At 39.3% G+C, this 27,852-nt stretch overlaps 1 protein-coding gene across 1 annotated transcript in view; it reads left to right on the forward strand.

Annotated features, from left to right (window-relative positions):
* Nucleotides 1-27,852, forward strand: part of UNC5C (unc-5 netrin receptor C) — a 424,516-nt gene that overhangs the window by 279,941 nt on the left and 116,723 nt on the right. The window contains exon 4 of the mRNA XM_052641639.1: nucleotides 23,065-23,168. Within this exon, the coding sequence (XP_052497599.1) occupies nucleotides 23,065-23,168 (104 nt within the window). The remainder of the gene's footprint in view (nucleotides 1-23,064; nucleotides 23,169-27,852) is intronic.

Genomic DNA, 27,852 nt, shown 5'->3' on the forward strand with positions numbered 1-27,852 from the left:
TATTTGCTTACTAGAGCTGCTGTAACAAAATTCTACCAACTGGTGGCTTAAACAAGAGAAACTTATTTTCTCACAATTCTGGAAGCTGGAGTCCAAGATCAAGGTGCTGGCAATATTGGTTTCTGCTGAAGCTCCTCTCCTTGGCTTATCGATGGTCATCTTCTCCATGTCTTCACGTGATCTTCCTTCTGTAACTGTCTGCATCCAAATTTCTCTTCTTATAAGGATGCCAGTCATATTAGGTTAAGGCTACCCAAATGACCTCATTTTAACTTAATCACCTCTTTAAAGGTCATATCTCCAAATACCTTCTGAGGTATACTGGGCGCTAGGATGTCAACTTGTGAATTTTGGAGGGGGGATACATTTCAGCCCATAAAAACCACATGTCATTGTTTCCATAATGTAACCTAAGTTTCTAGCTCTGACCACAAAGAATGTCTCCGATCTAGTCACACTAGATTAGAAATACTTCCATTTCTTTGTTTCCAGCTGTTATTCATCCTGAAGTACTGTACCTTTCGCTTACTTCCTTTCATTATTTGTAAAAATTCATTTATTCAACAAATATTTACTAAGCTTTTACTCTCTTATTGAGATAATTTTAGGTATTTGATATGGAGCCAGAATCAAAACACATAATGATCCCTGTCCTCAAGAGGCTTGTTTCTGCTAAACAAGTTGTTGTTTAGTCGGTAAGTTGTGTCTGACCCTTTGGAACCCCATGGACTGTAGCCCACCAGGCTCCTCTGTCCATGGGGTTCTCCAGGCAAAAATACTGGAATGGGTTAGCATTCCCTTCCCCAGGGATCTTCCTGACCCAGGGATCGAACCCTCATCTCCTGCATTGCAGGCATATACTTATTCTTTACCGCTGAACCACCAGGGAAGTTAGGGCACACTTAATGAAGTAAATGATCAGTAACAGAGCAGATGGTAAGTGTTATGAAGAAAGACAGTGGGGGAAGGGAGTATGCTGTGCTGGGGACTGTGGTCAGAGAAGGCCTGCAGAAGAAGTTGGCAGTTGAAGCAACCTGAAGAAGGAGGTGGAGGGTAGTCAGGCAGAGGGGACAGCGAGTGGCTTAAGTACAAATGCCCTGAAGCAGGAATGTTTGCTGGTGCCATGAAGACTGAATTGGCCACAGTGGCTGGAAGAGAGTGAGGGAGAGGAGTCTCCTGGATGAGTTGAGAAAGGTAAGGACAGGAAGGGCAGTGTGGAGATGGGCTAGGGCCTGTGGGTGTAGCATCTTTGGTTCTCAGTATGAAATGGGAACTTTGGAATGTTTTCTGCAGAGGAGTTCATGCCCTGACTTCCATTTTAGCAGAACACCTGACTGCTCTGTTGAGAAAAGATTGTGAAAAGCAAAAGTAGATGCAAGGGAGACCAATTATAAGGCGGCAGCTGTGAGAGATGTTAGGACAGCCTAGATTAGAAGGTGAGACCTAGATTCTAGATTTATTTAAAGGCAGAGGTAGTGGGTTTTGGTTTTTGTTTTTTTTTTTTTGAGAGAGAGAGGTTGGATGTAGAATGTGAGAGAAAGAAAGAATGATTCAGAAGGCCTGAGCTTGTTGATGGATTTTTCAGTTGTCTTTAGTGAAGTCCTTCTTGCCTCATCAGTCTCCAGAATGATAGGGGTTCCTTTCTCAAACCTTTCAGACCAGTGCATCCATCCTCTTAATGTAGAGCTTGTCTCCTTTGAATTATATTCACTCGTTGTAATGGCTGTGTTTCAGGCCAATGAGTTCCTTGAGATCCATTTTGCTTAATTCATCTTTGCTTAACTGTATATCTTCAGTGTTCAGCACGATGCCTAGAACATCAAAGATGTTTAATAAATTTTGTTCAATTAAGACCATTATAACCATCACTGCTCTCTATTAATCACTCCTCCCTGAGCATGTCTAAAGGGGTTTTTCTCTTTGTCTTAGTGGGTTCTCTGTGAAGTACACTCTGAGATGGAGACATGCATGCAGGTAATATTTTAATGAGTATTCTCTGGAACAGTATCTGTGGAGGAATAGACTTGGGCAGAGGGAGGAATTGAACTGCAACTCAGGTTCAACAAAAGATGATGCCACAGGGGACAGTGGAGTTAGGATGGCCCTCCAGAGTTGTCCCACCGTGAGCCACAGGAGTGAGCAGCCTTTTATCCCCAACATCGACTAGTCAGTGGATGTGGTCCCCTTCTTTTCTGTTCACTCTCACCAACTTGTATGACCTGGGTCAAGTCAGCTCATCTCAACTGAGGGCAACTTCTGGAGGGAGAGTCTGGGAGCCTTCACCATCAACGCTCCCAGCAGAGGGGATCAGTCCTGAAAATGGATGTCATCCACTACAATCATCTATCGCAAATCTTTTAGATTTCATTTTATTAATTATGAAGTAAAAAGATACTTTCAAACATGTTAAAAAGAAACAAATGAATTGCTTTGGTCAAATAATTAAATGAATTCAAAGTTAGCTTCTAGTTATAATCAAAAGAGGCACAATGATATAAAACTATCTTTCACTGCTATATGTTCATTAATATCAAGTATAATAGATATTTAAAATTGCCAATTTATAATTTATTATAAACTGACTTGCTTAAAAGCTGAAGTTTAATTAGTTAATTTATTTATTAATTTATTTTTGGCTGTATTGGGTCTTTGTTGCTGTGCTGGGTTTTCTCTAGTTGCTGCAAGCAGGGGCTACTCTCTATTTGCAAGGGCTACTCTCTAGTTGTGAGGGCTACTCTAGTTGGGAGGGCTACTTGCTAGTTGCGAGGGCTACTTGCTAGTTGCTGAGCAGGGGCTGCTCTCTAGTTTCAAGGGCTACTCTCTAGTTGGGAGGGCTACTTGCCAGTTGTGAGGGCTACTCGCTAGTTGCTGAGCAGGGGCTATTCTCTAGTTGGGAGGGCTACTTGCTAGTTGCTGAGCAGGGGCTGCTCTCTAGTTGTGAGGTGCAGCCTTCTCACGGCAGTTCTTCTCTTGCTCTGGAGCACAGGCTCTAGGGCTTCAGCAGTTGTGGCTTCCGGGCTTAGCTGCTCCATGGCATGTGTGATCTTCCTGGATCAGGAATCAGACCCCCGTTTCCTGCATTGGCAGGTGGATTCTTTACCACTGAGCCATCAGGGAAGCCCCAGAAGCTGAAGTTTAAAGGCTTCATTATTACAAATCATGACTCTCATGTGGTGCCAACTTCATATATATGTATTTATAATTTATAATGTATCTAATATTATGTAACCCTGTTTGCCACATTAAAGATTACAAATGTATAAGAACCTTATCTTTCTTTGCAGAATAAACTTTGCTATTTATTTCACAGCTTTTAAATGTAGTTTGACATTTTCAAATAATAGAACAAACCCTTCTTGTAGTAAGACATTAATTTGCCCATAGCACCTTTTCATCTTCATGTATTAAGACTGAAGAGCAGTTTGCTTGTACTTCCATAATTAACTGAACTCATATGTTAGTAGACGAGGAACAACATCCAATGTATAAAGATTTACTCATACAGATTTACCTCATGGTGAAAAGAAAAGGTAAATTTCAAATTCTCCTTGTCAGAGCTGATCCCTACCAAGCATGCCCTCACTAATGTTACAGGAAGGCTGCAGATTCTCAGGTTTGCTCTGTTTCAAGTCAGCTGGGGTGCTTTGCCCAGTAACATGTGACAGATGGCTGTCACATCAACTGCAATTAAATTTTAAATTTTTTTCAGGTAAAGATGGCCATGATGCTAGAGATAATTAAGTTCACTTACCTCTCATCTAATTTGATCTATATTCACTATGTGTGAATAGTGTACACTCTGTGTACTATACTATAAATAGTGTATATATGGAGAAGGCAGTGGCACCCCACTCCAGTACTCTTGCCTGGAAAATCCCATGGATGGAGGAGCCTGGTGGGCTGCAGTCCATGGGGTCGCTAAGAATTGGACACGACTGAGCGACTTCACTTTCACTTTTCATTCTCATGCATTGGAGAAGGAAATGGCAACCCACTCCAGTGTTCTTGCCTTGAGAATCCCAGGGACGGGGGAGCCTGGTGGGCTGCTGTCTATGGGGTCGCACAGAGTCAGACACGACTGAAGTGACTTAGCAATAGCAATGTGTGTATATACACATATATATGTGTGTACTTAAAAGGGGGCCATAGTTCTTCCATGAAAAAGCTCTATTTTAAGAAGTTTATAAAGAAATGAATATTAGCCATTCTTTTATTTATTTGTTTGCTTATGTATATTTTGTATATACAAACTATATAAAATACAAAAATAATTTTGTGAGACAGTCAGAGCAGAGGGAAAATAGGAAATAGGGAAAAGTAAGGATTTGGCCAGAAATGAGCTGAGGACACAATGTGCCTGCTCTGGAATCATACATGTTTACCAGATGGCAGTGTCAGGTGGCCTTAGTGGGTGCCACAGCTTCCCTTGGAGAGCGAGGGGTTTCTTCTGAGGGAACTCAAATGGGTGCTGTAATGACTGTCTAAGTAGAACCCTATGGTGATGCAGCTGCCAGTTTCATTGGGTTGTTTCTTCTTGCTATATTCAATGACAAAATTCTGAATGTTCAAGGGAGGAAAATGTTATTCAGGCAGAATGTCAGCAAACCCTGTGTCTCTTCAGGAAATGTCTTGGCTGCTATTGCTGATGTTGTGATCGTTGATGATGCCGTGGTTGCTGTTGTCAGGGGATTGTGGGCATTATGTGAAAAGAAGGGCAAAGTGGAGTGGCTGGAGCAAACGTTTGGGGCCAGGTTGACCTATATATTCAAATCCTAGTTCCATCACTTACTCGTGTGACCTTAGTCAAGCAATTTAACGGATGGACTTAGTTCCATCAACCATGAAATGAAAATGATAGGGTTATTTTAAGATTAAACTAGGATAAAGTTGTAAAGCATATGGCATAGTGCCAGACACAAAGCAAATGCTCAGTGAATGATAATAGTGTTCATAAAAACAGATAATGATTCAAACAACTTTATTTGTGCATTCTGAAATTTAGTAGTACCAAGTTAACTTTTAAAGAGTTTTTCCTTCTTTCACCACTTCCTGTACATCCTGAGCTGTCAGTCCTAGAAGTTGAAGTTGTCTGCCAATTCAAGTATTATTGGACTGTAATTTTGTCCCTATGCCTGAGGATGGAGGAGCCCTCTGCATGTCCACCCTTCTCCTCAATTCAGGAGTTCCAGTGGATCTATATGCATAGACAATCCATCTTCCTGGGGATATCATGATAGTTCCTAAGGAGTTTCGCTTTCTTCTGTGTACAAACCTATAAATCACAGCCACCATCACAAAGGCCACTGACTACAAATTGGAATAAGACAGTTCCTGGGAAGAATTAAAGAGGAACAGGGTAGACGTCTCTGCCCTACTCTCATAGCTCACTCCTCCTTTTCCCTGAGACCTGAGCCACCTTGTGAGCCACCTGTGGGTGTCAAACAGGCTGTGTTTACATCTGTAAGTCTGTAGTGCCTAACACACTGTCCAGAACAACACTGTCCGAGGAAATACGATGCCAGCCACATGTCATTTCAGTGTTCCTAGTAGCCATCCTTAAAAAAGTAAAAGGCAAACATAAAAGAGGCCAAATTAATTTTAATAATAGGTTAGTTAGTCCACTCTATTTAAACTATCATTTCAATAAAATACCCAATACAAACAAGTATTCATGATAAGTATTGCATTCTTTTTTCATACTAATTTTTACAGTACTTCTTAGTTAGGACTAGCCACAGGTCAATTGCTCCATAGCCACATGTGTCTCACACTGGATAGATGGGCTTTGGAATTCTAATAATAGAGGAACTGTTTCCATCACTTTTTCACCTCCCGTAGTTACTCTGTGTGTGTGTGTGTGTGTGTGGTGAAACACTAGAATCTATTCTGTTAGCAGATTTTAATTATGCAATGTATTATTAACAATAGTAACCATGATGTACAAAAATATCCCCAGAACTTAATCATCTTGTAAATGAAAGCTTGTACCCTTTGACCAACTTTGGATGGTTCATTCAATTCTTGCACCAATGCTGGTGTGACAGGTGTTATTATCTTCATTTTACAGATGAGGAAATGAAGGACAAAGAGAAATTTGAAAACCTGCCCAACAGATTTCCCTGGTGGTCAGTGCCTAATACTTGGCACTGATGATGCAGGGGACCCAGGTTAGATCCGTGGTCAGGGAACTAGAGGACCCTACATGCACAGCTAAGCATTCAAAAAAAAAAAAAAAATTCCACATTCTGCAACTAAAAGATTATGCTACAGTGAAGATCTTTGCATGCTGCAAGTAAGACCTGGTGCAGTCAAATTAAATAAATATTTAAAAAAAATAATAATAAAAGACCTGCCTGAGTTCAAAGCTCATATGTGGAGAAGCAGGTCAGATTGGCAAAAAAGTCCATGCCTTGAAGCAACACACTGGATACAAATAAGAGAGGAGGTGACAATTGATTTTTGAGTCAGTTGGCAATTTACAAAAATATCTTATTTTCCACATGGATAATGTTATAGGCTCATTATTATTTACAATGCAGAAATGTAAGAAGGCTTTGGGTTCCCACTTCTCTCCTGCTACTTGGTTTGTTCCAACCACACCAGTTTCTTTGCTTAGAGAATGTAATACATTGATGCCAATAGCTCTTCGCACCTGGAACATTCTCCCCTACTCTACCTGGGGAAGAAAGGAAGAGTGGCTCACTTCCTTCTTTCATTCAGATTTCTGACAAGACAGCAGCTCTTTAAAAACCAGGTGTTTTGAAAGATTTAAGTTATACCATGACAGAATCTGGCAGCCTAATGCCAAGTGTCTTGGTAGAGCTCAGCAAGCACAAGTTTCCCAGCATGCCAGAGTAAATGGCCTGATTACTAGCGTGCATTTCTGAGTGGTTCGTTTGCAAGGCAAACCATGCAATATCACAGTAATCCAAGTGTATGCCCCAACCAGTAATGCTGAAGAAGCTGAAATTGAATGGTTCTATGAAGACCTACAAGACCTTTAGAACTAACACCCCAAAAAGATGTCCTTTTCATTATAGGGGACTGGAATGCAAAAGTAGGAAGTCAAGAAACACCTGGAGTAACAGGCAAATTTGGCTTTGGAATGTGGAATGAAGCAGGGCAAAGACTAATAGAGTTTGGCCAAGAAAATGCACTGGTCACAGCAAACACCCTCTTCCAACAACACAAGAGAAGACTCTACATATGGATATCACCAGATGGTCAACACCAAAATCAGATTGATTATATTCTCTGCAGCAAAAGATGGAGAAGCTCTATACAGTCAACAAAAAGAAGACCAGGAGCTGACTGTGGCTCAGATCATGAACTCCTTGTTACCAAATTCAGACTGAAATTGAAGAAAGCAGGGAAAACCACTAGACCATTCAGGTATGACCTAAATTAAATCCCTTATGATTATACAGTGGAAGTGAGAAATAGATTTAAGGGTCTAGATCTGATAGATAGAGTGCCTGATGAACTATGTGGAATGAGGTTTGTGACACTGTACAGGAGACAGGGATCAAGACCATCCCCATGGAAAAGAAATGAAAAAAAGCAAAATGGCTGTCTGAGGAGGCCTTACACATAGCTATGAAAAGAAGAGAGGCAAAAAGCAAAGGAGAAAAGGAAAGATATAAGCATCTGAATGCAGAGTTCCAAAGAATAGCAAGAAGAGATAAGAAAGCCTTCTTCAGTGATCAAAGAAATAGAGGAAAAGAACAGAATGGGAAAGACTAGAGATCTCTTCAAGAAAATTAGAGATACCAAGGGAACATTTCATGCAAAGATGGGCTCAAAAAAGGACAGAAGTGGTATGGACCTAACAGAAGCAGAAGATATTAAGAAGAGGTGGCAAGAATACACAGAAGAACTGTACAAAAAAGATCTTTATGACCTGGATAATCCCGATGCTGTGATCACTCATCTAGAGCCAGACATCCTGGAATGTGAAGTGAAGTGGGCCTTAGAAAGCATCACTATGAACAAAGCTAGTGGAGGTGATGGAATTCCAGTAGAGCTATTTCAAATCCTGAAAGATAATGCTGTGAAAGTGCTGCACACAATATGCCAACAAATTTGGAAAACTCAGCAGTGGCCACAGGACTGGAAAAGGTCAGTTTTCATTCCAATCCCAAAGAAAGGAAATGCCAAAGAAGGCTCAAACTACCGCACAATTGCACTCATCTCACACGCTAGTAAAGTAATCCTCAAAATTCTCCAAGCCAGGTTTCAGCAGTATGTGAACCATGAACTTCCTGATGTTCAAGCTGGTTTTAGGAAAGGCAGACAAACCAGAGATCAAATTGCCAACATTTGCTGGATCATGGAAAAAGCAAGAGAGTTCCAGAAAAACATCTATTTCTGCTTTATTGACTATGCCAAAGCCTTTGACTGTGTGGAATACAACAAACTGTGGAAAATTCTGAAACAGATGGGAATACCAGACCACCTGACCAGCCTCTAGAGAAATCTGTATGCAGGCCAGGAAGCACCAGTTAGAACTGGACATGGAACAACAGACTGGTTCCAAATAGGAAAAGGAGTACGTCAAGGCTGTATATTGTCACCCTGCTTATTTAACTTCTATGCAGAGTACATCATGAGAAATGCTGGACTGGAAGAAACACAAGCTGGAATCACGATTGCCAGGAGAAATATCAGTAACCTCAGATATGCAGATGACACCACCCTTATGACAGAAAGTGAAGAGGAACTAAAAAGCCTCTTGATGAAAGTGAAAGAGGAGAGTGAAAAAGTTGGCTTAAAGCTCAACATTCAGAAAACAAAGATCATGGCATCTGGTCCCATCACTTTATGGGAAAAAGATGGGGAAACAGTATCAGACTTTATTTTTTGTTCTCCAAAATCAGTGCAGATGGTGATTGCAGCCATGAAATTAAAAGATGCTTACTCCTTGGAAGAAAAGTTATGACCAGCCTAGATAGTATATTCAAAAGCAGAGACATCTAGGTTGTTTCCATGTCCTGGCTATTATAAACAGTGCTGCGATGAACATTGGGGTACATGTGTCTCTTTCAATTCTGGTTTCCTCGGTGTGTATGCCCAGCAGTGGGATTGCTGGGTCATATGGCAGTTCTATTTGCAATTTTTTAAGGAATCTCCACACTGTTTTCCATAGTGGTTGTACTAGTTTGCATTCCCACCAACAGTGTAGGAGGGTTCCCTTTTCTCCACACCCTCTCCAGCATTTATTGCTTGCAGATTTTTGGATCGCAGAAATTCTGACTGGTGTGAAGTGGTACCTCATTGTGGTTTTGATTTGCATTTCTCTAATAATGGGTGATGTTGAGCATCTTTTCATGTGTGTGTTAGCCATCTGTATGTCTTCTTTGGAGAAATGTCTATTTAGTTCTTTGGCCCATTTTTCGATTGGGTCGTTTATTTTTCTGGAGTTGAGTTGCATAAGTTGCTTGTATATTTTTGAAATTAGTTGTTTGTCAGTTGTTTCATTTGCTATTATTTTCTCCCATTCAGAAGGCTGTCTTTTCACCTTGCTTATATTTTCCTTTGTTGTGCAGAAGCTTTTAATTTTAATTAGATCCCATTTGTTTATTTTTGCTTTTATTTCCAGAATTCTGGGAGGTGGATCATAGAGGATCCTGCTGTGATGTATGTTGGAGAGTGTTTTGCCTATATTCTCCTCTAGGAGTTTTATAGTTTCTGGTCTTACATTTAGATCTTTAATCCATTTTGAGTTTATTTTCATGTGCGGTGTTAGAAAGCGATCTAGTTTCATTCTTTTACAAGTGGTTGACCAGTTTTCCCAGCACCACTTGTTAAAGAGATTGTCTTTACTCCATTGTATATTCTTGCCTCCTTTGTCAAAAATAAGGTGTCCATATGTGTGTGGATTTATCTCTGGGCTTTCTATTTTGTTCCATTGATCTATATTTCTGTCTTTGTGCCAGTACCATACTGTCTTGATGACTGTGGCTTTGTAGTAGAGCCTGAAGTCAGGCAGGTTGATTCCTCCAGTTCCATTCTTCTTTCTCAAGATTGCTTTGGCTATTAGCCAGGACATGGAAACAACCTAGATGTGCATCAGCAGATGAATGGATAAGAAAGCTGTGGTACATATACACAGTGGAGTATTACTCAGCCGTTAAAAAGAATACATTTGAATCAGTTCTGATGAGATGGATGAAACTGGAGCCGATTATACAGTGTGAAGTAAGCCAGAAAGAAAAACACCAATACAGTATACTAACACATATATATGGAATTTAGAAAGATGGCAATGATGACCCTGTATGCAAGACAGCAAAAAAGACACAGATGTGTATAGCAGACTTTTGGACTCTGAGGGAGAGGGAGAGGGTGGGATGATTTGGGAGAATGGCATTGAAACATGTATACTATCATGTAAGAAATGGATCGCCAGTCTATGTCCGATGCAGGATGCAGCATGCTTGGGGCTGGTGCACGGGGATGACCCAGAGGGATGTTGTGGGGAGGGAGATGGGAGGGGGGTTCATGTTTGGGAACGCATGTACACCCGTGGTGGATTCATGTCAATGTATGGCAGAACCAATACAGTATTGTAAAGTAAAATAAAGTAAAAATAAAAATTAAAAAGAGAAAAAAAAAGCAGAGACATTACTTTGCTGACTAAGGTCCATCTAGTCATGGCTGTGGTTTTTCCAGTAGTCATGTATGGATGTGAGAGTTGGACTGTGAAGAAGGCTGAGCGCCGAAGAATTGATGCTTTTGAACTGTGGTGTTGGAGAAGACTCTTGAGAGTCCCTTGGACTGCAAGGAGATCCAACCAGTCCACTCTGAAGGAGATCAGCCCTGGGATTTCTTTGGAAGGAATGATGCTAAAGCCGAAACTCCAGTACTTTGGCCACCTCATGCGAAGAGTTGACTCACTGGAAAAGCCTTTGATGCTGGGAGGGATTGGAGGTAGGAGAAGAAGGGGACGACAGAGGATGAGATGGCTGAATGGCATAACTGACTCGATAGACGCGAGTCTGAGTGAGCTCTGGAAGTTGGTGACGGACAGGGAGGCCTGGCATGCTGCAACTCATTGGGTTGCAAAGAGTCGGACACGACTGAGCGACTGAACTGAACTGACTGATGGCTGTTTAAGTCCTGGTGGCTCAGTAGTAAAGAAGCTGCCTGCCAATGCAGGAAACATAGGTTCGATCTCTGGTTTGGGAAGATCTCCTGGAGAAGGAAATGGTCATACACGCCAGTGTTCTTGCCTGGGAAATCCCATGAACAGAGGGGCCTGGCAGGCTATAGCCCATGGGGTCACAAAAGAGCGAGACACAACTAAGTAACTAACAACAAGCCCATTTTAAGTTACAGAGGCCAGATTTTGAATTAGATGAGATTCTTTGGAAGGAATGATGCTAAAGTTCAAGCTCCAGTACTTTGGCCACCTCATGCGAAGGGTTGACTCATTGGAAAAGACTCTGATGCTGGGAGGGATTGGGGGCAGGAGAAAAAGGGGAAGATAGAGATGAGATGGCTGTATGCATCACCGACTCGTTGAACGTGAGTTTGAGTGAACTCCAGGAGTTGGTGATGGACAGGGAGGCCTGGCGTGCTGCGATTCATGGGGTCGCAAAGAGTCGGACACGACTGAGCGACTGAACTGAACTGAACTGAATTACACAATTTAGACATTTTTAGATCGGATAAATTTTTAACAATAAATATCTCATTTCATATAAATGTCAACTGTTGTATTAATTAGTTCATCATGTTGTTCCTGTTTCAAGATTAAAAACCACAACACATTCCTGATTGCATTAGTCTATTTTTTTCTAAACGTATTTGCTTTTGTATATAGACAGTTTTCAAGATCCGTGGAGGCCCCACAAATCCATATGCATTTATAGCTCCTATTTGTTCTGAGAAGTAGACATCTAATTGATAGAACACTGTCTCATAAGTCATATTTTGGGAGAAGTCATCCATCTATGGGCTATGTGCTAGAGGAAAGGCTGGTAACCCACTGAACCAAAATATGCCACTAAAGTGATGTTTTATGCTGTATGAAATGGGAAGTTTATGGCTAAACTGCTTATTTGCAAAAAAGCTTGTCTGTAATCATTGTGTTCTTTTTTGTACTCTGAGAAAAGTGCCTTAACTTTTTGATATATTGGGTTCCTCATCCATAAAGTTGGCATGTTTCTGATTATTTATCCCTAAGACTTCCCTTAAAAAATATTGTGATGACATATAATCTTTTTTTCTTTTTGAAACTAAAGATGCAGTGTGAATAGAAGAGTGGCTTATATGGGATTTTTTTTTTTTCTTCCTCTTCTCTAATGGATGTCATTGGAGTTCCAGTTCTAAAATATTTATTTTTTAAAAAACCCTTTAGCAAAACTACCTGAATACAAATATGTTTGTTCTATAAATGCCCCCAAAGCCAAGAAATAAAGAAGAATGGCTGAAAGTGCACTTCCTTTTGCAGGGACTTCGTTCATTTAGGATTCTGTTTAAATGACCATGTGCAGTAAAGGATAGGCATGCCTTGGCAAAACTAAAACATTGCCAAGACAATACTTCTGCTGATTTGCTCAAAGATCATTCTAACCTCTGTCTCTGCCTATAATTATTATTTTCTGAAAGTGTTAGTGATAAATTCATAAGACTGGTCAAAAACATTAGTTTCTTTAAAGTAAAAGGAAATTGCAAAACAATAAAAGGAACAAAGTCAAAATCTTGCCTCTTTTGTCTCTTAAAATATCCTGTGACCTAGTAACCAACATTTAGGGCATGCTTACTGTATGCCCAGTTCTGTTATAAGCTCCTTATGCACGTTAACTCTTGTGATGCTTCCAACAATCCTATGAGATAGATTCTGTTATCCTTACTTTGCAAATAGTGAAACAGAAGCATGGAAATGAAATATTAGATAACTTACCCAAGCCACTTGTTTAGGAAATGGTAAATCTGAATTATAAACTTTTCTTTTTACAGTACAATTTACTGTACAGGTTTACAGAAATGTGATAGATCAGTTTGCAATCTAACCATAGAGGAAACCTCATGTTTTTGTTAATTTGTGGTTTCTTGTTTTATCTTTATAATATTTAAGAAGAAAAAGCAAGTAAAAAAAGAAAACTTACAACATTTTTATATACTGTGTCCCTTCCATTTAAAAACCACAAGAATTACTGAACATAACATTTTTTCATGATTTTTTTTTTTAAATTCCAGCAAAGATACTCTATTTCTGGAAAAGAAAACCATGGCAAACTTTTTAGGGTTCTATAGCATTGTCAGGAATTTTTACTTTTAAGAAATGCTCAACGCGCAAAAGACTAATCTAGTTTTCCCAAAATATGCTATACTGGCTGGTTCATGATAGTTGTTTTCTGTTAACACCAGACTTGGTGATTTAAGTATAAGTTATACTCTACTATGACAACATGAAAGTGAAAAGTGAAGTCGCTCAGTTGTGTCTGACTCTTTGCAGCTCCATGGACTGTAGCCTTCCAGGCTCCTCTGTCCATGGGATTTTCCAGGCAAGAGTATTAGAGTGGGTTGCCATTCCCTTCTCCAGGGGATCTTCCCAACCCAGGGATCAAACCCAGGTTGCCCACATTGCAGGCAGATGCTTTACCATCTGAGCCACCAGGGAATTATCCCCTTTTATATTATTGGAAGAAAGACACATTTTTCCCTCTAAGAACACAAGTATTATTAGTATATGTGACCATGGAATTATTTTGTTTGCTAGAGGAACAATTTGAAAGTACATTAAAATGAAATTTTTAAAACAAAATATAGGGTTTGTGTCCCACAGAACCTGCATTCCTATATGGCAGCATAGAGTTGAGTAGCAAACAAAAAGTGAATTGGTTTTGTACCTATGTCTCTATTACAGTTCGTTTGGGAAACCAAAGACAGCCCAGGTTGGTGATAATGTTTTAAGACAAAAAATAATTCTTTTGCCTAACTTTTTTAAGTTACCTGCATGCCCCGTAGATGCATGTGAAGTTTCAGTGTCTGCTAGACAGTGTCAGCCATCAGCCTGAACAAAAGTAAGTGCTGCTGACACTGGGAGACATCAACAGGAACTCATTGTCTTAAGAGCCACAGTGTAGAAGCAGATGTGCTTGGTTCCCACGGCCTCCCAGGCTCTTCTCTCCCTCTGCCTACAAGTTCTAGCACAGGGCTATGCCCATCATGATCATTCCACAGATGATCAATCAGTCGATCAGTCTGTGGTTCTCAGATTTTAGTCTGTGTGTCAGATATACCTGGGGGCCAGTGAAAACTGTGGATTCCTAGATCCCAACCTAGGAATGAAATCTGCATTTGTTTTTTCAAGCACAGCATGTAATCCCTGAGTTTCCCTTTGTGACACATAACTTTCAGTCATTAGTCTCCCACATTCATAATTATTTTGTCTCATTCGTTTACATTTATTTTGACTAACAATGATAATGCCTAAAGTTGATACAGCATACTAAAATTTACTAATACTACAGGGAGTACTTTTTATATTCATGGCATGATTCTAGAGTTTTATATAGGCTTCTTCATATATCAACCTGTAAAGGAGTTACTGTTATCATGCTCATTTTTTTAGCTGAAGAAATTAAAGTAAGAGAAGGTTAAGCAGTATGGCTCAAGGCTACACAGCTAGTCAGGTGGTAGAGTCAGGATCTGAAACCAAGTTTGTCCAAGCTCAAGATCTTGCTCTTGACAAAGCAGTGATATCTTGCTTTGCAGGATCTTTCAGATCTTTCTCACAGTGACCTACAATAAAAAATATATTTATATCATGATCTACTAAATAAAAATATACCCATCTCCTCACACATACAAATACACAGAGGTGTGTGTGTATGTACATGTGTGTGTACATATGTGCATACTTAATAATACATCAAGGTTATTGTCTTTCCAGTAGTCATGTATGGATGTGAGAGTTGGACCATAAAGAAGGCAGAGTGATAAAGAATTGATGTTTTCAAACTGTGGTGCTATAGAAGACTCTTGAGGGTCCCTTGGATAGCAAGAACATCAAACCAGTCTATCTTAAAAGAAATCAATCCTGAATACTCTTTGGAAGGATTGATGCTGAAGCTGAAGCTCCAATACTTTGGCCACCTGATGCAAAAAGCTGACTCATTGGAAAAGACCTTGCTTCTGGAAAAGATTGATGGTAGGAGTAGAAGGGGGTGGGGGGGACAGAGGATGAGACAGTTGGATGGCATCACCGATTTAATGGATATGAACCTGAACAAACTCTGGGAGATAGTGTGGGACAGGGAGGCCTGGCCTGCGGCAGTCCATGGTGTCACAGAGTTGGATAGAACTTGGTGACTGAACGACAACAATACTATGTGTGATATACTTGACATTTTCTGTTATTCGATTTCATATTTTAATGCTGGTATTCAATCCTCCAAGTTGAATTCATAGTACTCTAAAGGACAAATTCCATAAGAAAAATATGGAATGTTAGATACTATGGTTTCTAGACTAAATGAATCAATTTTGTAAGAGAATGACATGCTGAAATTTACTCAGATGAGAAATCATGTTTCATGCCAGACTCTCTAATAGTAATAAAAATAGTTGTGATAATTTAGTACATGTGCTGTATACTTCCTAAACCTTTTCAGATTCAGGATTTCTTTTAACATTCTCAAAACCCTATGAGATCTAATATTCGCAAACCCTATGAGATCTGAATTTAAAAACAACCAACATTAATAAGGTAATAATCTGTTGTTTCTATCTTATTATTCAATGGAATTTAAAGATTTTAATTTCCATTAGAATAATGTGTTGTAGTATGCTCATCAGAGAATTCTTGACTTCACAATATCAATCTGTCACATTGTCAAGAAATTGTCTTTTTAAAAATATTTTATTTTAATAAATCTTTCTGCATAATGAAGTAGCATTGCTAAGAGAATAAACATTTCTAACAAATACAAATTATTTTTTTCAAAGTTGTAGTGAAAACATGATTATTTTCATTTTCAAAGACAATAGTATTAGCCTACCAACTTAGACACCATAGGGAGATATTTTGCTGGTGTTTTCTCCAGGTTTCCTTTCAGATCAGCAGGGCTCACAGGTACTTCGATAGTAATATAACCTGTTACAGTAAGAGCTCCCACCTGTCCAGCCTTGACTTTCCCATTTAGGCCATGCTCACCCTTTCCAGGAAAAGATGCTCAAGGGTTGTCATTGCAGAAGAGACCTGATTGGGGGCCCCTTTCATAAATATGTGCTTTGGCATGATAGACTTTATTGCATGCCATTTTGGGTAGGCATTTCCCTCTCACCTCTCCACACAGCAAGAAAATTAGTTTTGTCAGTAATTCTCAATGCATTCATAATTTTCAATGTGTTTATAATTTCAATAATTTTATAATTATCAAAGCTGCAATATTCATCTGCTCTTGTGATGTATATTATATTCCTTTCTTGTATTTGTACAAAGAATTTTCCAGTGTTTTTAATTTGGAATCTTCTGAAACCCATCCATTGCCCCATTTTCTCTTACACCTGTATATTGAAATGTACAGAAGTTCTAGGAAGATTGTCCTAAGAGGAAGATTTATAAACTGTTCTTTTCAAAGATACATCATCTTCTAGATTGCTGAAAGACAATTTCTTCTATTATTTCTCTTGGACACTGATAATTGATATAAATCCTTTAAGATCTTATCTTATTTGACAAAGGCCAGGCTATTTCCCCTAAAATGCATATTTAAAATGTTAGTCTGGCTTAAAGCTCAACATTCAGAAAATGTAGATCATGGCATCCGGTCCCATCACTTCATGGGAAATAGATGGGGAAACAGTAGAAACAGTATCAGACTTTATTTTTTGGGGCTCCAAAATCACTGCAGATGGTCACTGCAGCCGTGAAATTAAAAGACGCTTACTCCTTGGAAGAAAAGTTATGACCAACCTAGATAGTATATTCAAAAGCAGAGACATTACTTTGCCGACTAAGGTCCATCTAGTCAAGGCTATGGTTTTTCCTGTGGTCATGTATGGATGTGAGTGTTGGACTGTGAAGAAGGCTGAGCGCTGAAGAATTGATGCTTTTGAAGTGTGGTGTTGGAGAAGACTCTTGAGAGTCCCTTGGACTGCAAGGAGATCCAACCAGTCCATTCTGAAGGAGATCAACCCTGGGATTTCTTTGGAAGGAATGATGCTAAAGCTGAAGCTCCAGTACTTTGGCCACCTCATGCGAAGAGTTGACTCATTGGAAAAGCCTTTGATGCTGGGAGGGATTGGGGGCAGGAGGAGAAGGGGACGACCCAGGATGAGATGGCTGGATGGCATCACTGACTCGATGGACATGAATCTGAGTGAACTCTGGGAGATGGTGATGGACAGGGAGGCCTGGCGTGCTGCGATTCATGGGGTCGCAGAGTCGGACATGACTGAGCGACTGAACTGAACTGAACTCAGTTATAGGCTCTCGAGACAAAAGAGACCTTCCAAAGCATCCAGTTATTTACTTCCATTTTGCAAATAAGGAAGTCTTCACACTCCCAGGTAGCCTTCTTTTCTACCTGTATAGGTGCACATGTATTCAGTGACTTAGCCGTGTCTTACTCTTTGTGACCCTATAGACTGTAACCCACAAGGCTCTCCTGTCCATGAAATTTTCCAGGCAGAAATACCGGAGCAAGTTGCTGTTTCCTACTCCAGGGGATCTTTCTGAGCCAAGGACTGAACCTATGTCTCCTGCATTGGCAGGCGGATTCTTGTCAAAAAGCAGAGTTCATGTTTATAGAATGCCTTGAAATTAGTGGGCTTCACATCATAAATAATTTATAATCACTGTATTATATTGTAAAAAAAGCTCACTGACAACATCAGAATTCTGCCATAAAAAATGAGACGCTGTGTACAGCCACACATGTACTTTCTTTGATTACTGTGTAAATGGTAAATAGAAATCCATATAGTTTCAGGTCTGATTCTGCATCTGCTAATTGGATTTCACTGTATGGATTTAGTAAGCCAATATTCATGTTAAGTAAACATCTCCGAATGCATACTTATAACAAAGGTGATTTTTCTTTTAATTGATGGAATCAATGACTAAATCAAAGGTAAGCTGAGTTGACTTTGCAAAAGTAATCTAGGTTTTAATGAAAGGATTTTATACCTATTTCGGTAGTAGCCTTAGAACTAATGGAAAGAAAACAGAAGTGTAGAATCCTAAAGGTCTTCCAAGGGCATAAATTCATCTTTTTCCTGACAGAAATGCCCACATTATTCGAAAACATTCTGTTTCACATCTAATTCCTAGCTGACAAGTGTCCGTTTTTCCTGCTCACTCATTTGTCACCCTCGTGTTCTCTCTGCCTGCAGGCGTCCGGCCTGCCTTCTATCACATCTCTCCAGATGATGAAGGATATGTTTAAAATGTTACTCGCACTGGTTGCAGAGTACTTCGGAGACATATGAAAGGAGCAGCTGCCATGCTGGACAGCACAATATGTTCTATGTTCTTTATACAACCTGAAAGCTAGAAAAGAGATTTTGGGCTGGAATTAAAAGGATTTTTCAGGAAGAAGTATTACATTGTGAGGGGTTACCTATGAATCATTTTAGAAATTAGATAAAATTTGCATACAGTTTAAAATCAAATAATATCAAAACAATATAATTATATGGTATTCAGTGATGGTTCCGTTAAACCTGTCTTTTGAAGTACAGGCCTCTGATGTGTGGTCACCATTCTCACTTAGGAAACAGCAATTTTCATAAGATGTGCCTTCCATTGGCAGGAATTTGGAAACAGTTGCAAAAACTATATACCAAATCCTAAGAAGAATTATAGCCTGCTACCTTCGAACCCATCATCCCTTAACAGTGCTGCTGACTTTTGTCAAAATAAAATTTGTAAAAGAGCAGTAGTTATTATTATATCATTCTCCCAATTTCTGTGCACCCCCAACACAGCTGGGCTTCTACTCCCCCTTCACTCCTAAATTTCTCAAACTTCTCCTTTTACATTCTTTGGGGCATTTGTCCTATTGGCCTCCGAACTTCTTAAACTTGGCTCCTCTGACAGTTGTCTCTTGGTTTTTCTCCTGTGTCTTTGTTCACACCATAACATTTTTGCAGACAGCTTTTCCTCAGAAATGTTGGTGTCCTCTTTTTTTTTTTTTTTTTTCCTGCTCTGGTAGTGTCGTCTGTTTCTAGTGCTTCAGCTATCTCCTAGACAGTGAAGCACAGATCTTCTACCTGGCCTTCTTTTTCCAAACTTCAGACCTGTGGTCCTTAACTCGAGGTGATTTTCCTGTCAGGGGACATTTGGCATTATCTGGAGGCATTTATGTTGTCCTGGCTTGGAGAGCTCTGCTGTTATTTGCTGGATGGAGTCCAGGGATGCTTCTAAGACACTTGCTATGCAGAATGCAGCCTCACAACAGGATTATCCAGTCCTGAATGTAAATCATGCTGAGATTAGAAATCATGATCTGGATCTACCAGATTTTTCCATTTCCAAATAGAGGGGGGAAATGTGGAAATGGTGACAGATTTTATTTTCTTGGGCTCCAAAATCACTGCAGATGGTGACTGCAACCAAAAAATTAAAAGGCATTTGCTCCTTGGAAGAAAAGCTATGATAAATCTTGACAGCATATTAAAAAGCAGAGACATCACTTTACAGGCAAAGGTCTACATAGTCAAAACTATGGGTTTTCCAGTAATCATGTATGGATGTGAGAGCTGGACCATAAAGAAGGCTGAGATCTGAAGAATTGATACTTTTGAACTGTGGTGTTGGATAAGACTCTTGAGAGTCCCTTGGACAGCAAGGAGATCAAACCAGTCAATCCTGGTTTGGAAATCAACCCTGAAAATTCATTGGGAGGACTGATGTGAAGCTGAAGCTCCAATACTTAGGCCACCTGATGCAAAGAGCTGACTCACTGGAAAAGACTCTGAAATCTTTCCTGCTGGGAAAGATTGAGGGCAACAGGAGAAGCAGGAAACAAAGGATGAGATGGTTGGATGGCATCACTGACTCAACGGACATGAGTTTGAGTGAATTCTGAGAGACAGTGAAGGACTGGAAAGCCTGGTGTGCTGAAGTTCCTGGGGTCACAAAGAGTCGGACACGACTTAGTGACTGAACAACAACAGCAACAAGCTGAACATGTACCAAAATAAGCTTGCTATCTTTCTCACCACTATCCTGCCCATGGTGGTATGGTTTCATTAAATGATGGTATAAGCTTAATAATTGCAATAGCTGAGAATATAGTGTTATCCTTTCCTCTTTGCACTCTCCAGATACTTAGGTGTTCTGGAACAAATGATCTGTTCATTGCCAGAATCTGCTTTCTCTTCTTCCTGTCCACTGTCAATAGCTGAGTTCAGTTCCCCATCATCCCTCCTGATCTATTCAAATCGGTCTCTAACTATCTCTGCTTCTTCAGCATCACCTCAGTCACACTGAGAGGAATATGACATCTGATTTCCTTCCTCTGCTTAAAAGCCTTTCAGAGTTTGCTGTTCCTTAGCATAGCAGGAGGAGAAGGCAATGGCACCCCACTCTAGTACTCTTGCCTGGGAAACCCCATGGACAGAGGAGCCTGGTAGGCTACAGTCCGCGGGGTCGCGAACAGTCGGACACGACTAAGCAACTTCACTTTCACTTTTCACTTTCATGCACTGGAGAAAGAAATGGCAACCCACTCCAGTATTCCCGCCTGGAGAATCCCAGGGATGGGAGCCTGGTGGGCCGCCATCTATGGGGTCGCACAGAGTCAGACACGACTGAAGCGACTTAGCAGCAACAGCAGCAGCATAGCAGAAAGGCTTTTCATGAATAGATCTCGGCTTACCTTTCTAGTCTTGATTATGAATCTTACATATCTTCATCCTAAGTACCTAATAAAATATCTATCATAGGAGATAATTAATAAATATTAAAGGAATTTGTTTTGACTCTTTGGAGATATATGTGACTCACTCTTTCTAATTCTCCATCCTTATTTTGTGATATGCTATTTAATTTAACTGTGAGTGAGTCTATGTATTATTTGATTTGAGAATTAATTCTAGTCTTTACGTCTTTACCCTACCATGCATCAGATGGGAGGTGTTCAGAATTATTTTTCACAAACAAGATATACCTTGTAAGAATATTTTATCCTTGTAAGAATATTTTATCCTAGGACTTCCCTGGTGGCCCAGTGATTAAGAATCTGGCTGCCATTGCAGGGGACACGGGTTCAATCCCTGATCTGGGAGTATCACACATGCTGTGGGAAGCCCATATGGCTTAACTACTGACCCCATGCTCTAGAGCCTTCAAGCCACAACTGCTGAGCCAGCGCACCATAGAGCCTGTGTTCCACAAGAGAAACCACCTTGGGAGAAGTCTGCACAGCACCCCAACTCAAGGCAACTAGAGAAAGCCCCTGGGGCAGCAGTGAAGACCCAGCCCAGGCAAAAAAGGAAGAAAGAACATTTTTATCCCATGAAACTTACTCAGTGCTGCTTTTGCTTTTATTAATATTTTGACAAAATTTTTATGTTAATGCAGATTTAAAACAAAGAGAAGCGACCGTATGAGAAAAGAAAGAGTAGAAATTTTCTGATGTTGCTGTTGAAAGGATACAAATCAACCTTAAGAGATATGAAGGGATGTGTGGGATAAAAAAAATATGTATCAGATCAACAGCTAGCAGGTTCTAATGCAGCATCAATTATTTTGCTGTGAGGCTTTGAGTAATTTGAGAAATGTGTTTCTTATATGTAAAATAAGGACATGGCTTAGATAACTTTCATGTTCTAATAAATCTGGATTTTAAGTATTTGTTTCTACAGTCTACTCAATTTCTTGAAAATAAAATTAGAAATGCCTTTCTGACAGAAATTTTGCATGATTTATAGAGTCTCTTATCTTACCTCAGGCCCACATAGATCCAATAATCTTTTCAGAACCCCTAAATTCTTGAAGGTTTTCTTCTGCCAAGAAATTCACCCAAATAGCAAATAATATGACATGAATTTTTTTCTCACTGCATTTTTCCAGATGGTGCTTTCTTATAGCTCTTTGAAAGGCTTAGAGATATACTTCTACAGTCTTTGGATTTCTACCTATTAGTTCAGTAGGCTGAAATGGTGCTTTTATATTTTTAAGTCATTCCTGGGGACGTGGGATGAAAAGACAGAGGCGTTAGCTTTTTAATAAAATCTACTGGGTAAAACTTCTATAAATTTTTATTAAGTAGTACATGGATGAAATTTTTTTAACTTTGCCTTAAAAAATGCTGCTTTAAAGCTATATAACTGACTCATTTATTTTTTAGCTTTGGTGTTTAAAATGATAAAACCGATTTCTAACATTTTTGTGTCTATCAATAGCAGTTTTTAAGATTGTACTGCATATTGCTATAGCAACTATAACTATATAAATAAGTAATTAGATTCTTGTTACATTTGAGCAGAAATAACTATTTAATCTTCTAATTGGAGAATGGTGACATAATTACATATTGAGATATTTCTGGACCCATCCCAATAGTTACTCTTTTCTCTCTCTTATGTTTGAGATACTTCAAGAAGTTATATTTATTTCTCCAGGACTCCAGCATTCTGTTTTCATTCTGAAATAGAAACTTGCTTTTGAGTTATTTATCAAAAGATCTCAGAGTTGTTGCAACTTCAGTAGTATTTATTGTAAAGAAAGAAAAAATATTAATATATATAAGGGACTCTGTATGAATAAGAATCATAACAATCGGATTCCTTTATTAAAAATGTGATTGTTATAGTTGATTATTAAGAAATACTAGCAAACTATAATCAATGAGTGTCATTAATTGTTAGAATGAGAATCTCCAAAGCATTCCAGTGAAGATTAAAGTAGGAACAGCTAGTAATCTCTAAGTTTCATAATTTCCACTACATAGAATATAATCAGTCACATTGTGGCACAGTGCTAACATGATTAAAAACTACAAAGAAACAGAAAATAATAAATGCAAATTTATTATTGTACTTTCTAGAAATGAATAAATGTTAATTAGTTTTGTCTTGTATTTTATTACTTGTGCTTTCCAGATCTACGAAAAACATTTGAGCAGGAACCTCTGGGAAAGGAAGTATCCTTGGAACAGGAAGTCTTGCTCCAGTGCCGACCACCTGAAGGGATCCCAGTGGCTGAGGTGAGAAGCAAAAATTCTTTGCATTTAGCAACTGGCACTTAGTTATTCTAACAGAGGCCTAATCCATGGCTAATGGTGCAGTGAATTAGGGTATGGCATGATGAATGGTTGGTAATGGAGTCCTAACTGCTTGCTACTGGCAAAACAGATTGATTGGGAACTGATTAATGACTTGGAGTCAATTAGAATGCCCCACTGGACAAAGCCACAGGCAGCTTGGTTTAATTTTGTTATTCTCTTTCAAGAAATCAGAAACACTGTTTTATTTTATCTGGCACTAATCATAAAGAAAGATGGCCTGACTTAATAATGTACCATCAATTATATTATTGTTCTTGATACTATGCAAAAAATGTAAGATGTGTACATGTGTGTGTATGTGTGACAGCCTGTGTGCTCCACATATATGTTTCCTGCTCTGTAACCAAGGACGGACCTAAAAGCCGTAGCCACACACCATGAATAAAAACATGTTTGAAGAATGTCAACTAGTTTCATCCTATAAGTTTTCCATTAGCTCTTAATTTTCATTTTCTGGTTTTGAGGAAACAAAGCCTATTGAAAGTTCATGAAATATTATAAATCAGATTTATACCATGATTTTTTATTAGCACCAGACAATACAATGCCCTTTGAAAATGCCTGTCCATGGGGGGATAGGCCTCCATGACCACAGGAGTGTTCTATGCTCTCCTTGAGACACCATTTAGAGCACACTGCTGAGGAAAATCATCTCATACCATGTCTTTTATTTCATTTCAACTAATTCCAAACTCTGAAAAATGTTACCCTGTTAGGAGTATCAGAAGATATTCTAATTTACATCAAACACTATTGTCCTGGCAGATCCAGTATCCTACAAACACAAGAAAGCTTTAATTTGATAAGTAATATAACTGCCAACTCGCTGGTGGTCCTTGTTAGCCTCTAAACTACACTGAGTTCTTTGGAATTTTTACTCTTTATTGCATATATGGAAAGAAGCATTTTTTAAATTGCTATAATTTGGGGCTGTATATGAGTCAGCTGATTTTTTGTAAAAATAAGCCTGCAATCTTTCCTGTCTATGAAACTGTAAAATAATATTACTAAGACTTACTACATTGTCCAAATTTTTTAAATAATCAATGCACTTATCAGATTTCCATAGTTTTTCTGTCCTTTGAAAATTCAGGCAAAAGTGAGAGTCATCACAGTTAGTGTGTCCCATAACAACAAAATTAAACATCTGATAGCTCTTTCCAAAATAATGATAAATTAATTAGAGATTTAGCCAGGGCCCTTACAAATGACTCCATTTTCTGTCACTGCCATTCACATCTCCAGTCTGTCAATGCAAGACTCTGAGTGGCACTTTTAATGAAATTTCCTTTTTTTTTACTTTGAAAGAAGAGAGTTGGTTTTTGTCTTGTACCTGACATCCCGTGGCACTTTCTAGCACTGTATCAGAGACTATGCATGATTACTTCTGTTTTATCCAACCACACCAAAACCTTATCTTCCACCACTGACTCACAGGATGATTTATTTTGATTAGAAAGGAAACAGCTCTTCTCTATGCAACATTTCATTTCACTTATGACAATAAGTACATCTTTCTCCTGAATCATATTTCTAAAATTTTAATGCAAACCTCCTCCATTAAATTGCCTTAAAGACCAAAACATATCCTGAGTAACATGAGTGTCTATAGACTTTTTGACTCAGTGTTTCTTAAAGTGAGCAGATCCCTGCAGAGATTTTCAGTTAGGAGATTCTAGTAACTTCTTAGGAGAAGGCAATGGCAACCCATTCCAGTACTCTTGCGTGGAAAATCCCATGGACGGAGGAATCTGGTAGGCTGCAGTTCATGGGGTCGCTAAGAGTCGGGCACTACTGAACGATTTCACTTTCACTTTTCACTTTCATGCACTGGAGAAGGAAATGGCAACCCACTATTCTTGCCTGGAGAATCCCAGGGACAGAGGAGCCTAGTGGGCTGCTGTTTATGGGGTCGCACAGAGTCAGACATGACTGAAGCGACTTAGCAGCAGCAGCAGCAGCAGCAGCAGCAACTTCTTAATTTTTTTTAGTTTTCTCAGCAAAGTAGTTCACTTTGTCAAGGAGTAAAGATTCATGACTGCAAACTAATTGGCTGTGAATTTTATCTGTATCATCACTGGGGAAGAGACCAATTAACACTTGGCAAGCTCAAAAATCATATACCCATTTGACATTCAAAGAACTATATTTAATGTGATTTTTTTTTCAAGTCAGGAGAGAGATCAAAACCACTTGCTTGAGAGCAGGCTAATAAACTCCTGTGTAGATTATTTCCAACACCCTTAGAATAACCAAGATCAGAAATCTAATGTATACCTTAACGTGACACATTGCAACTGTCATTTGCTCAAGAGGAGCAGAAAAAAGAGAAAGGGATGAAATATAATGTGATGAATTAAGGGATTATAAAATTATTTTAATTTAATGATATACATATTCATTATCTTATACTTTATTTGTTTGAGGAATTTAAAAGCATAAAAATAGAATGAAATGAAATACTGATCTTAAAGGGAAACCAGAAGGTAAAACTCTCATGTGTTACCATAAACAAAATCCGTTTTTAAGGTATCAGGCCATACTGGCAAGGATTTTTGCTTCTTTTGTGTTCTAGGCAAATGATTTTGAAAAACTCAGCTACTACATGCTCAACAAATAATGGTTGATTGACTCAATTTATCTTTGTTTAGTAAGTATATGTCTAGCACCATTGAACAGGTAGTCAAGTTCATTATTTGTAAAATATCAAGAGGCAATAATTTCCTTCCCACATAAGTCAGTAGGTTTCCAAAGAGCTCTACTAATCTTAAGTTACAGCAGCATCACCTTTGGTGCAAATAATGGCACAGGGATTTCTGTGGTAATAAATAACATTTAATTTTCTCCTCTATTTTGGCTTTAATTTTTGCTACAGAGTGTTAAACTATTTTCCATTCAGAACTCTAGGCTTAACCCCATTTCACCATTTCTGACTGTTGGACTTCAAGCAAGGTATTTCAATTCCTATACCTAAGTTTCCTTAATTAAATTACAAACTGGAGATAATATTAGTGTCTCTCCAGAACGTAGTTGAAGATTAAATGAGATGATATATGCAAATAAATCACTTAGAACATGTAGAAGAACTCAAGAAACATTACTATTGTTATTATTATTACTATATTATCACCTCTTGATTCAGAGAAGACTGAAATCAACCTCTGGAATTCACAGTAGTCACTGGCACATTGCACCTCTGATGGGCACTGTAGGGTATGCAGCGATGAAGCTTCTGTCCGATGAAGAATCACAGAGATTCCCTCCTGTGTCTTCTAACCAGTTATTTTGATTAAAATCCACAAATGCTACAAATGAAGATAAAGTTTGAGCTTTAAAATGAGGAAACTCCCTTATTTATGTAACATATTTACTCTAAAAATGACTTGTTACTGTGGAAATCTGCACCAGGTCCTGATGCGCTGCTGTGCTTACTCTGATTTTTAAAGTTACCTGTTTAGTCATCATGGGCCTAGAACACAGGACCAGACTTTGTGTTTCCTCCAAAAGAGGGAATCTGGAGTGGGATTACTGTTGGAAGTTCTCCTTTTCCAAGCAAAAGGAAAGAGAGTGACAAAGAACGTCTCAGAGGAGGAAGAGAAGTGAAGTGAAGTTGCTCAGTCGTGTCCGACTCTTTGCGACCCCATGGACTGCAGCCCACCAGGGTCCTCTGTCCATGCGATTTTCCAGGCAAGAGTACTGGAGTGGGGTGCCATTTTGAGGAGGAAGAGACCAACTCAGGATGCCCTGTACTCCACCTCTCCGGTGGTGACAGTTTTGACAAAGAACTCCTCTCAGTACTCACTGGTTAAGGAAAAAAAACTATGTTGCAGGTACCTCAGCGATGAAGCACAAGAGTTTCAGAGTTCTAGTCTTGGCTGTTCCTTCCTCTGGCCTCCTTCTTGCCAGGACCTTTCCTCATTTTCTTTATTTAAATATTTATGAGCCACACAGCTTCCTTAGCACAGGGCTACTAGCATCTGGCAGAGAAGGCAATGGCAACCCACTCCAGTACTCTTGCCTGGGAAATCCCATGGACAGAGGAGCCTGGTGGGCTGCAGTCCATGGGGTCGCGAAGAGTCGGGCACGACTGAGTGACTTCACTTTCACTTTTCACTTTCATGCACTGGAGGAGGAAATGGCAACCCACTCCAGCGTTCTTGCCTGGAAAATCCCAGGGACGGGAGCCTGGTGGGCCACCGTCTATGGGGTCGCACAGAGTCAGACACGCCTGATGTGACTTAGCACCAGCAACTAGCATCTGGGGGCCTTCTGTGGTATTAAAGGTGCAAACCCTTTGGTTGCTGCATCATAGTATGGTCCAAGGATCCCCAGAAGCAAGCACCTTGGGGTGAGGGGTGCTTAGCTATTAATCAGCAGATACAGAACTATATCAGTATTTCATACCTGGTATGAATGAAGCAGTAAAGCTGCCTGAATGTCAGCCCCTACGTTCTCTGACTTTTTATAGCTCCAACTATTTATTATCTCTGTCAAAATATGTCTGTTTACTCCTTTGCCTGCTTGACTAGATTGGATAAAATAAAAAGAAAAGGGGTTTTTGTTCATGTTTATCTCTAATACAAGCAGACTGTAGGTTACATAG

This window comes from Budorcas taxicolor, chromosome 6 (genome assembly GCF_023091745.1).
Source record: "Budorcas taxicolor isolate Tak-1 chromosome 6, Takin1.1, whole genome shotgun sequence".
Taxonomy (NCBI): Eukaryota; Metazoa; Chordata; class Mammalia; order Artiodactyla; family Bovidae; genus Budorcas; species Budorcas taxicolor.